At 32.7% G+C, this 12,847-nt stretch overlaps 1 protein-coding gene across 1 annotated transcript; it reads right to left on the bottom strand.

The window, feature by feature from the left end:
- Positions 1-3,554: 3,554 nt before the first annotated feature.
- Positions 3,555-12,348, bottom strand: LOC137919537 (beta-1,3-glucan-binding protein 1-like). The gene is made up of 9 exons (XM_068762630.1): positions 12,300-12,348; positions 11,362-11,430; positions 10,798-11,030; positions 9,056-9,183; positions 8,105-8,268; positions 7,261-7,405; positions 6,442-6,521; positions 4,632-4,774; positions 3,555-3,818 (listed from the first exon to the last, which is right to left on the bottom strand). Exons 1-9 carry the CDS (start codon positions 12,346-12,348, stop codon positions 3,630-3,632), a joined length of 1,200 nt encoding a protein of 399 aa, XP_068618731.1. The 3' UTR covers positions 3,555-3,629.
- Positions 12,349-12,847: the final 499 nt, after the last annotated feature.

Genomic DNA, 12,847 nt, shown 5'->3' with positions numbered 1-12,847 from the left:
ATAAATTATAAATTTAATATTTTCAACACAAAACACGTTTATAAAACTTGTATTGGTTAGATGAATTATAAATATTATTCTAATTGCCAACTAATATGTTTTTTTATGATGAACCGGTTTTTATCTAAATAGGTTTGATCGTAACATTTTTTTAATCGCAAAACTTGACAACTGACTTATTATATATTTTAATAGTATTAATCGAGAAGTAAAATGTCAAAAGGCTTTTAACCCCAGCCTTAGAATCTGTTGAGGATTTTTTACATGTATAGTATCTTAAGGAAACTTAAAGTTACTTCTAAGAAAAAATTACGACTGAACGAAACCAATATAGGTGAAACATTTTTATAAATATTAATATGTATATGTATATATACGTATGTCTGTATAGTAATGTATATATTTGTATGTATGTACACCCTAAACTGCCCTCTCCTTCATGTTTCACATCTCCATCCAAAGGTTGTCTGGGAGAGATCGTCTCGAGCGAAAAAACCGCCAAAAAATTGTTTATTTTTAGCTATTATCCATGGTGTTCAATAAAATGTAAATTTGTAAATTAAAAAAATAATACCGATATAAAAAAGCAGCAAAACAAGACGAGTTCAAGTGCCTTTAAATTCCATAAAATTAGTACCTTAATTTTAAGCAAATGTATATATTTTTTCAATAAATTACTTTCAATTTTCCTGAAAAAAAAAACTACACCAAAATCTTACTACAAACTTTTGATTGTTGAGGTCATTATGTAGGTAGGGAAAGAATTGATTTAACCACTGTTTTAAGAATATATATAAGAAAAGAATATATAGAATACACAAAAAAAAAAACACCTTATCTCGGATACGAACGCTTTTAGTATATTCGTAGCATTAATTTAAAACGAAGGTTGCTTTAGTAAAGATCTCAATTTGAATCGAATTTCTTTAAAATTCATCGCATTGGAAAACAAAAGGGGAAAACCATGTGAATATAACAAATTAATTAGAAACGAATTTTCTTTATGTGAAAAATCAATATTTGCTTGTTTCTTGCGATATGGAAAAAATATATCTTGATACCTCACTTTACTTTTATTATTTTAGGTTATGTTACTAGCATTAAGAACGGATCCTGATAGACGAACCAAATATCTATGCCAAACTCACTTTCACGTATTTTTGGATACTGACATTTTAATACACATACATATAAGTAATAAAATATAATCTTAAAACTTTAGTTAATCTTTCAAGTCTTAAAACTGTTAGGTCCATTAAAATATCATTTTGTAATAATAAATCCTGCAAACGTGTATTTTCTCTCAAATTACAAAAGTGCACGTTTATCGTACCAATTCGTAGTTTAAGCTCCCAATTGTTGTTAGAAAATAAATTTTTATTCCATATGGTCACATTAAAACGAACTTAGACCTATGGCTACCATTTATGAGGGTCAAATTCTCATTTCAACTTAAAGATTATACAATGCTACGATAAAAAAAGTTTGCGAATGATTCCAAAGCTCTATGGTTCGCTAACGAACGACTACATAATGACCAGAAAATATACACGATAGAAGAGAAAATCACCAGACATACAAAGTCATACAAAAATAGAATATTTAATCATCACAACATGTAAACTTACACAAAAAAAATGATTTGGCGATCTCTAAATTCGACTTCGAACAACATAAGAGCGCGTAAATTTAAAATTGGAACAATACAGTGGTCGCGATTTTAATTAAAACCGTATACAGCATTACAAGTACCGCTCAACCTTCCACAGAGGCTACATATTGCTGTAAATCTACAGGATGATGATCAAAAAATGCTCATTTATTAGTCAAAGCTTCAAATCTCGTACTCTATTTCCATTCATTCTGTATAAAGTGAAATCTTTTCATTCGTTCATTCCTGTCTGAGTGGTCGTGGTCAAACCGTGGTCGGTTCTCTCCGCAATGCTCTCTCTGCTCTCGCCATATAGCTCGGTGTTTGGCGGAGTAGGAGTATTCATTTATAAAGCCAAATATGTTACATATTTAATTTTCTTTGAAATTTGACTGACCAACAACTTCTGGCAGAACATAGTTCGCAGGAAAATATAGTAATTAATATTCCGTTATCAGTAAGTATTAACCCGAATTTTGAAAGCACTTATTCTTACTGTATTATCATTATATTATTTATTATTTCTTAAACCTTTAATTTTTAGATAGGATTTACCATACGCATATTTTACTTGATTTAAAATTGCCTAAAACACTGACTATACAAGAATAATCTACGATTAATATCAATAAAAATTGTCGAAAAAAAAGATGTTTGGGAACATACCTGACCGGTTCACAGCATATTTATAAAATATTCTTAAGTAAATTACGGAATACCGGTTATATCTTAAAGCGTTCGACATACATAATGCTTAAATATAGCGGGGCGATAAATATACTTTTTAATATCTACTTCAATAAAATTTATTTACAGGGTCAACTCTCACCATAATGAGGTATTTAGTAATAAATTATAAATGTTCAGTTTTAATCAGGAAACTTAGCGTTTTTGGCCTCTTACCGGTCTTAAATCACTGATAATCTACTCAAGGTAATCGATCTAGCCAGGACTGTGGAAGGTAGAATCCAGAAGATCGAAACCTTAGGCAATGTTTTAAAGGAATATAGCTGTTGCGGTAATGAAACTAATTTATAGAGTCTAATAGATTCAAGCGTTATTTTGCGGAAGTCCATCCTAATTAAGAAAAGGACCAATATATAGCTACTTCCGCCATGTAGCAGTAGTCGTGCAACAAAGTGCACCGCCCGCCAGCCCGTTGGTAAATAAGCATACGGCAAACAATGCAAATTACACAACTACCACCGTTAAATCACTCAACTCGTATTTCACCCCTTCACGAGGCATCCTTAGGAGCATTGTTACACCGATAATGCCAAACACTCTGTGTTTATTAGGGGGTGACGGGCGGTGCACTTTATTGCATGACTACTGCTGCATGGCGGAAATAGCTATGTATTGGTTCTTTTCTTAATTTATTGCGTCCCGTGCCAAGGCTTGCGGGAGAGGCCTGTACCTTTTCTAGATAAATGAGCCCCCTGTCCGCTCTCCCTCTTTAAACTTAAAAGGAACCCCCTCGCTTTTGACATTTATTGATGCCATTGGGTTCAAAAGAAGAAAAAATAATTATTAGAAAACGACTTGCCAAATTAGAATATTTGCGAGCTAAATGAGCCCACTGCGCTCTGCTCCCTCAAACCTAGAAGGATCCCGTAGTCATTGGCATCTATAGATGCCACTGGGTACAAAAAAAAGAAAAAATAATTATAAGGAAACAACTAGTCATATTAGAATCTTTGCTAGCTAAATGAGCGCCCATCGTGCTCTACCCCTTTAAACCTAAAAGGATCTCGTAGCCCTTGGCATCTATAGATGCCACTGGATTCAAAAAAAGAAAAACAATGATAACAAAATTTCCCAAATTACGTTAGATATTTAAATTGCTAACATAAATATTAATGTAAAATAAAGTTTATTCCAAAGAAATATTTTTTTTATTTAAATAGAATTGTATAATGGTTTAAAAAAATAAAATTGTCAATTCATTCTCGTCTTATAGGTTACAACAAGTTGAACATCATAAAGCATAGATTCGGATGTAATCCACACTCAGGGTACTCTCCGACCACGTTGGGTACCAGGAGTCACGGGCATTCCAGAAGTCAAGCATTGCCCTGTTTGACGTGTTGTTCCACGGTTTCACCGGAACTGGGGAATCAGGGAATTCATGTATACCTCCAACATCAAGACCAATTGATATGTAAAACTGAAAAAATAAGTAATACACATGAATACATTTAAATTTAAAACTTTTTGGGCGAAGAAATCTTTCTGCCCAATATTTATACAGGTTGATCAGCAGCAGCTGATTTGTCACCTTATAGCGAAATAATTGCAGATGACAAAACGCTTTCGCTTATGCACTACCGAACCTTACCGCCTTTCTTATCGGTCCAATCCATGGGTCTACGCATGCGCAAAATCTCAGGACGCTCAGCGATTGGTCGGCACGTAAGCGGAAGCGTACGATACATCTGTTGTCAAAACCGGGTCACACGCTTCTCGATATTTAATTACATTGATATAATATATATATACATATATACTTATATATAAATGTAGGTATGTATATATATATATAACTTAAACTATTATTTTCTTTACTTTGAAAATTTCTCCACAAGTGCCCCAGCTCGTAAAGTGTTAAGACTCTAAAATTACCTAGTAAACCTATTAAACTCTACAACCTATTTCCAATCATCCTGTATAAAATGATCGTTCATGAAATATGTGAAATACATGAAATATGTGTAAATATTTTTTTCTTTTCAAATGCAACATGCGAATAACTTCTGACAGTAGAAATTTTGCAAATATGAATACAAAATAATTATTAATTTCAATACTCAATTACCTAAAATTTTGAAAACGTATTTTCTTACTGTATTATCACTACATTTTTATTTATATGTACCATAAAATAACTGACAGCAAATGAGTAACCTCCGTGCCTATAATATCTACGAGTATGTGAGATAGATAGAATTTCAAAGCATAAATTATCATTAATAGTGCTTACCATTTCATCTAAAGGAGCCATCAAACTACCTTTCATCCATTTCGCTGATACTGTTTTATTATATTTCATAGCTTCCTCCGAAAATCCTTTTGTTGGCTTTATCACTCCATATTTCTCGCCGTCTACATATAAAGATAATTTATCTGTAATAAAAAGCTATATTTATTAACCAACTGTAATGGATTGATCTATAATAATAAGAATAACTATACAACGACTTCTATCATTTAAATCGTCCCCTTAATATGACAAGAAACAATAGTTGTAAATTTTAATATCATAAAAAAGTATCTGTAATGCTGTTTTAACCAAAGTATTTTCTCTCTCTATCTTTCTCGAAAATAAATACATTTAATAAACTTTTAAGTTAAACGGTTTTTTGATACCCATATTGTGGTGGTTGTGGAAAAATATGTACCTGCTCCGCCATATTGGAACGGCGTCCATCTTGAATTTTTATATTTTGACATAATCATCGTGTTTTACTAGTGTAGTCCTTTCATTTGATACCCATATTGTGGGGGTCAAAGAAAAATACTTAATCCGCCTTTTTTATTGGCGGCCATCTTAGATTTATAATGTTATTAATTTTATTATAATGTATTGTCACCTAAATTAAATGTGTGTACCAAATTTCAGATCAATCTGACAGCGGGAAGGTGCTTAAATTCAATTTCTAATTTTGATCCAAATAAATTCCGTTCGGGTCGAACTAAATAAAACCGTTTAATAAAAAGACTGCTCTCAAACAGAAAAATAATACACCGATCGAGTCAGAATTCAACTCGCATAGTAACCCAGGAGTTGAAATAATTAAAGCGTTTTAAATAACAGCTGAAGCCGAAGTTCTGGCTGCACCTACTCAAGTAGAGCATGCGTGCAAGCTACATCAATACCTCGCTTTGCGCCGTTTCTTTTTGCGTTGTTGTCGAAGTTGCGTCGCTACTTAATTAGTACTAATTTTCACTGTGCGACCTTAGATTTTCGAGGTTGCGTTGTTTTGGGTTCGAGTCTTTAATTTTTTTTTAATTTTCTTTTTTTTTCTAAAAGATGGTGACACTTTTGTTTCTAATTGCGCCATGCCATCAAAAATCGGGGATTCCCTTTCTAACTAAAAATCGACATAATTTTAATAGATTTTTATTTTCACTTTGTTTTGCTAATTTTAGAGTTCAGTTCCAATTACGTGGTGTGTTGTGCTTTTTTTAAAAGAGAATAATGCATTTATATAAATTTTAACGTGTTGTTTCTAGTTACAAAAAAAAGGCATATATTTTTCCAATTTATTTATTGGCAGAGTTATATTATTTTTGTTTTTTAAATGTTTACTTTGTTCAATTTTCTTTTTAAAAAGTAGTATTTTCGTAACCCTGGAACCTATCTTCGATCTCTACATGGTTTGCTATAGGAAATCTTAATTCACTTTGCGGCGTTTCAATTTGCGTCGTGTTTTTTTGGAACGTAACCACGACGCAAAGTGAGGTATTGGTGTATTTGAGTGCATGTCAGCCTCCTAAAACGGTTACTTTTTTACCTTAATTTATTTTTATATCGAAAAGCGACTAGCCAATAACTTCTGGCTATAAAAATTCTACAGACACAGTAATTAACAATACTTATTTTTACATATGATGTAGTTTTGATTCATATCTTTTAAAACTTTTAAACCTATAACCAATTGGTTATAACGACCCAAGACTCCAGTAAGCTATAAGAGCTAAGTTACTATATAGAATGTTATTTCCGCAAAAACTGTAAATCTAAGATAAATAGTGACCGTTAGTCCAAAAAAAAACAAAGATTTACTAACCTGGACTCCATACTAGTGTATAATTATGGTAATTCTTATTCCACTGTTGGTTACCAAACTTCTCTCGTACGAAAGCACTTCTGTAAACGAAATCGAAAGAGGCTTTATAGTTCGAGTTTTGTGTTTCAGGTTCTCTTCACATAAAAGACATAAATTATAGTCTTCATGTCATGCGATAGATGCCTGCAAGGCATAGGCCTGTCCCATGGATCGATACAAAGCCCAGTCTTGCTCTACCCACATCTAGCGAGACTATTTTGTCAGGCCAGAACGAACGGATTCCCAGTTTTATTTTGAAAAAAGAATATAGGAAAGTAATATTGCCTTGCTGGTTAGCCAAAAAAAGAGGATGTCTGATCTTTCTAGAGTACTGTAAGAGGATAATCGGGACAATAATAAAGGGAAATAAGAAGTCAACAGAAGAGAAGAAAATATTGCGAACGAACTGAAAAACCTAAATAAAATTGTGATATAGAAATGTATAAGGAATGATAAAATAATGGATATAAAATAAAACTTAAATAAAAATGTTGAATATGCAATATCTCTCGAGGAAAGGTTAAAGAAGAAGTGATGAATGAAAGGTAACAGGGAATGGAAGGGAATGGAAAGGTTGACAGAGGAATGAATGAAAGACGTTAAAAATTTAAAAAAGATTATTGTAAATATTATCTCTGCTTGCATAGGAAGGAAGCATGGGTAGTCCGCAAATAAGGGGCCATAAAAAAGGGGAGTAGGACACCAATGCCGTGTCTATTGGTCACTCGAAGAAAATAATAAGATAAAAAAATAATAAACACAATAAAAAATAAGAAGTACCTTAGTGGATTTGATTCGCTGACGATGGCACCGGAGTAGAGTTTCTTAGAGAACTCTATGTTGCCTCTCACGCACGCGATACGTATTATCCCAGACGCGTAGTTCGTAGAACCGTAGATGTTATCTCGTGGTTCGAGTTGGATCACTTTCAAATCAAAACAAGTATTTTAAACCCTCATTTCTAACAATTTAAATAAAACGAAAAATTTGAATGTGTGTGTATATATATACACAAACCCATCCATACAGATATTAGGTGGCGCAAAAGTAATGTCATAATGTAAACTTTCGTTAATTTTTATAAATGGTTAGAGAATTAGTTGTCAACAGGCGATGGAATATATCTATATATTTATATCATAGATATCAAAGCACAATGATATTTGACGTCATTTGTAAAAATGAAGATATGTTCAAATTACGACATTACTTTTGCACCCCTTTTATAAACTTTTATATCATCTGCATTTCAATCGTAAAATCTCCACTGTTGGAGATAGGCTGCTCCTATAAACTTCCATTCCGACGATCACACGACGTTGTACGCTTCGCTTGCTGCTTCGTCGTCTCCACTCCAGAACAATAAGGCTCTTGAACCATTTCCCCTCCCCCTTCAGTTCTGTACCCCATGTCCACAGCCACAACAACTAGTCAACTATGAACTCACTCCTAACGTCATCTACATAATTATAATTAATAATTTCATTAAACAATATTAATATGTCAACGGACATTTCGTTTTACAAAAAATGCTCATTTATTACTGTTAATTAATATACTAATACAAATTAAATGTGATATATCTTAAAACAAGAAACAACATAAAAGTTTTAATTACACTTACATGGTACAAGCCAGTCTCCAGAAGGCATTTTCGCTTTAACTTCGATCCTTCCATATTTGAAACTGAACGATCTTTTTGTTGTTATTTTACCCGTAATGGCCGGCGGTAATATCTGAGGTCCAAATGCTTCCATATAACATTCCTCATATGTAGACCCCGTACAACTATATCATAAGATGAATATTAAATAATTTTGATTTCTCTATTCAAATAACACTAATAGGCGTGATGCTGTTTCCGGTTTCTATATTGTTTGAAATAATAGGCTCAGTTGGGCTAACTTATTTTAACCTCAACTTAGTTTAACCATACTTTAACTTGCAGCCTTTAAGAGACTTGCTTGTCATATATTAACTGATATGAACTGAAACAAAGGGAGGTCAAAAAATTGTTTATATATGTTTTAGCCTATAAAGCCATGGCGTCGGATTTGGAGTGATCTGCCGCACGTGTCCTGGCCCTGCGCTGTCACGCGAGCTAAATCTTTGATATCTGCTGGGAGGCTAACGAGTTGAGGTACTAAGCAGCCACCGTAGAAACTATGTTGTCGTAGTTTTAACAAAAGGCGTCAAAGAAAGGTCTGAATGGATATGGTTACATTTGTCTAAAATTGATTTAATGCATATCATATATTACATAAAACAATGACAAACACACACATACACACTTATATATATATATATATATACATATACATATATATATATATATGTGTGTGTGTGTGTATATATATATATATACATATAAACTTAAAAAAAACTAACGCCATCTATCAACGCCGACTGAAACTACAAACTTCCAATATATTTGTAAGAGTGTGTGTCTGTGTGTGTATTTGAACGTGTGACATACACACGAACATATATGCTTTGTATGGGACATGAATATTATCACGAATACAATGCATGAACTTCAATTATTTTAGTTTATTTCATAATATGTTATGCTTACCTTTCTCGTAATGATAACGAACGTCTTAGAAAGTCAGTTCCGTATTTCGACGCCAATGTTATTGGACTGATCTGAAGCTTGCCGTTCTTTACTTCAGCCCTATCTTCATACAAGTTAAACGGGTAATCCTGAAATATTGTATGATAATAAATATCTTGTATGGTAATAAATATCATGTATGATAGTAAATATCTTATATGGTAGTAAATATCATGTATGATAGTAAATATCTTATATGGTAATAAATATCTTGTATGATAGTAAATATCTTGTATGATAGTAAATATCTTGTAAGATAATAAATATCTTGTGTGATAGTAAATATCTTGCATGAACGTAAATATCTTTATGAAATATAATTATTTCTGACGTAAATAATATCTTTTTTGCTACGATTACTGTACACATACATGATTCAATATTAATGTGTGAATTCTCATTTGTTACAAAGTTTAAAAGGGGTGATGTCAATTATAACACCATCTGAGTGCAATTGCATAAACGAAATGATTGGTTATAGATGTACAAGCTAATTATTCGGTAAAAAAAATTAAGCGTTTAGGTGTAAAAGTAATTTCTAAACATCCTGTATAAAACGATCACTGTGAAATTTTTTTTTTAATTCGACTGGCCGGTAACTTCTGGCAGTAAACAGGCTGCAAGGACAGATTATAAATAATAAATTATTTTAATATGTTGTAATCCGAATTTTGGTAAATGTTTTTATCATTTTGTTATTTATCATTTATTGTAAGGTGAACCATACATTAATTGACAGCAAACTATACAAACCTTTTAAAGCTTTTACACCTGTAACTAATCACCCTGTATAATTAGTTTCTCTTGAAATTAGTATATATGTTAAATTTATAGGAAGCGTGATATTATTGTGGCTATCAAATGTTGGCAATACAGTGACTGTATTATCCGGAGAACAATGTAGATGTCGCTAAGAATGTAAGAAAGGACAGCCAGCGATTCGGGTCTATTGTATTTGATGTATTTGAATTTACGCTGCTATCCGATACAGGCTTTATGCAGCTTCACGGATACAGAAGGTCCGCGGACTAAAAACTTACGCTGGGTGATCGTACCAAAGTTACATCGAGGACGCACGCATGAAGATGGACTATTCCTGTGTAGTTGTATAGTGTAGTGAATGAGGTGTAGTGTAGGTTATGCGAAGCGAGGACTACTCGGCGGTCTGGAGCGACACGGGCCTGTCCAGACCGCCCTAGCTTGAACGCGGGTTAGGCGGGCGCGGCTGTTGGAGTATAAGTGTCATGAATGTTCAGATCATCGTGCCCGACAGAGGCTCGATGTGAAGGCTCCGCGTACCGCAACCATTATTTTTAACGTCATTATTATTTTAATCTCATTATTATATTATAAATTAACGTTATTTTTAACGTATACACATGCAACGTACTGTTTGTGTTAATTGTGAAATAGTTTTATCAATATATACATTTATTTACATTATCGTCCTGGTTATTTATAAATATAAAAACAAATAAAAATACCAGAAATGTTAAACTTATCTGTGGAATATAGATCCAAAAAAAATTGTCAGAAGAATACTGTATTTTATTACTCATACTAATAACGTTATTTTTACTTTATTATTGCATCGTGCAAACGAATTTCGAGAAATATATCGAAATGAAAGAATTTTGAAAAGAAAGAAGTTGTTAATCAAAATACCGCGAAGAATTAAACAAAATATATAAATTAAAATATACCGGCTGAACGGGCATCCTGACTTCTGCGGTCCATATATTGTCCTCGGAAATATCGTTATTAAAGTCATCCTCAAAAAGCAATTGTCCTTTGCAAACAAAGCCTGGCACGGAAGTTTCTGAGTCGGATAAGTCGCAGTATTGTCCCAGAATTTTCAACTTTGATGACTGCGATATGTCCTCCGGTTCATCGTTTTCAATGCCCACTGGCTTATTAGTCCTTTGAACTATATTATCTGGATAAATTGTAATTAAGTCTTATCATATAGCTATATAACCTAAACATATAAAAATTGATTCCTGTCCAACCCTTTTCTCCTAGTTACACCCTAACTTAAAAACGACTTTATTTTCCCATAGTTTACTGTACACATTTTTTGTTTATCATCGTGATTTCAGTCATAGAAAGCCTACAAGACATAAGCCTCTCCGATAGATTTACTATAGCACCGTTTGGAAGCGGAACAAAATCATCTGTCGACACGTGGACATCAACAAGGGTTTTATTTGAACAAATACACCTTGAATCTCTTTAGTTTAAGATATAAATAAAATTATAATACATACCATCTGTTAGTCGAGGTGGGCGTGTGGTTTTCTCGGTTATTTTGCAAAATAAAGATTTACATTTTTCGTCTGAAAACAGACAAGATGTTAATTACAAACTATTGCCAGCAACGCCATCTATGGAATCGAAAAGGAAACATCTAAGAAGCTTATAAAACCACAGTTCTTGTCTTGTTTTCACATTATTTGGTATTTATTATATCTTTCTAAGGCAATCCTAACGAACATTAAATTGAAGACACTTTCTTCGGGTATAAAAATAATGGAGTTTTTAATCATTTGATTTAAATCATTTTGATTATCTTTAGATTTTTACTTAAAACTTCTTTGCTTATTATTAATAATTATTATATTAAAGACATAAGGTTTTTCTAATATATTATATATTTGCAGCAACCTTATTGAATTAATATCATACAATTTCCTTCAAAGAAAGCAAATTGCTAATTTCAGCCGAAGGCTACAGAAGCAAATGTAAGGTTCAATTGCGTAATTAATTCCTAAGTTTAAATGTAAAAAAGGTTTATTTCATTAATTTAGGCTAAGATGGTATAATCAAGAGATGTCGAAATTACACGTAAAAATGTTAACCATTTTTAAAACATTTTACTTGTGTTACGATATAATTTTTATATGGATCAGTTAAGAGTACATTATAAGCGTTTGTTAATAACATATAAATCAATTTTTATTTATTAAATTTATCAGAACTTTACAAAAATATAGCTCGAAATATTAAACAGCCACTTAAACCATAGATCACATGAGCTATAAACTATTTTATAACATTATCATCTATAGGTTCATCATCAACATCATCATTTTAGCCATAAGCCTCCTTCACAACAACGAGGACGGTGGTTAGCAGCCAGGATCCAGTGTCTTCCAACTGTCAAAATAAAGTCCTATGTTCACCTTGTGAGTTTCCTACCGTGTACATGCCAGACCGTGATCTACGCTTAAGAACATAAAGGTCACAGCTGCCATTTGTTCTGCACGCTGTGGACTGACCACGGCCACTTCATCCTGTTAATCTACTGCGCTATATCGGTTACTTTCACTAGCCTACAGAACTTCTTATTCCAAATTCGAACTCGTAGAGAACTCCCGAGGTAGAGACATATCCATCTTCATGGCTCAGGACCCTTTCTTTGTCTATTTTTTTATGGCCCCCGCTATTGGGAGCCTCTCGTACCCCCTATCTGGTGTGGGACAGGGACTTTTTGTTGACATTTGTTTAATTTTTTCAGACATTTTTTTTTGTTTTATTTGCTTTCTCTCCTTTCACGCGTCACATTGTCTTCCGTTCGTTACTTTCTTTCCATAATTCTACTGTCTTTCTCTTTCGCTCTATATCATTCATTCCTCATTACTTGTTACATTTTCTTATATTCTATTATATCACATTTTTTACTTATATTCTATTATTATTATTACTCTTACATTTTTATTATTTTATATCTTTATAGGAATATTACATATTGAT

Source organism: Battus philenor, unplaced genomic scaffold (genome assembly GCF_028537555.1).
Source record: "Battus philenor isolate CCGP_79_NKW_IND1 unplaced genomic scaffold, ilBatPhil1.0.hap1 SCAF_16, whole genome shotgun sequence".
Taxonomy (NCBI): domain Eukaryota; kingdom Metazoa; phylum Arthropoda; class Insecta; order Lepidoptera; family Papilionidae; genus Battus; species Battus philenor.
The sequence above is the reverse complement of the archived record's forward strand: the minus strand, read 5'-3'. Positions and strand labels throughout refer to the sequence as shown.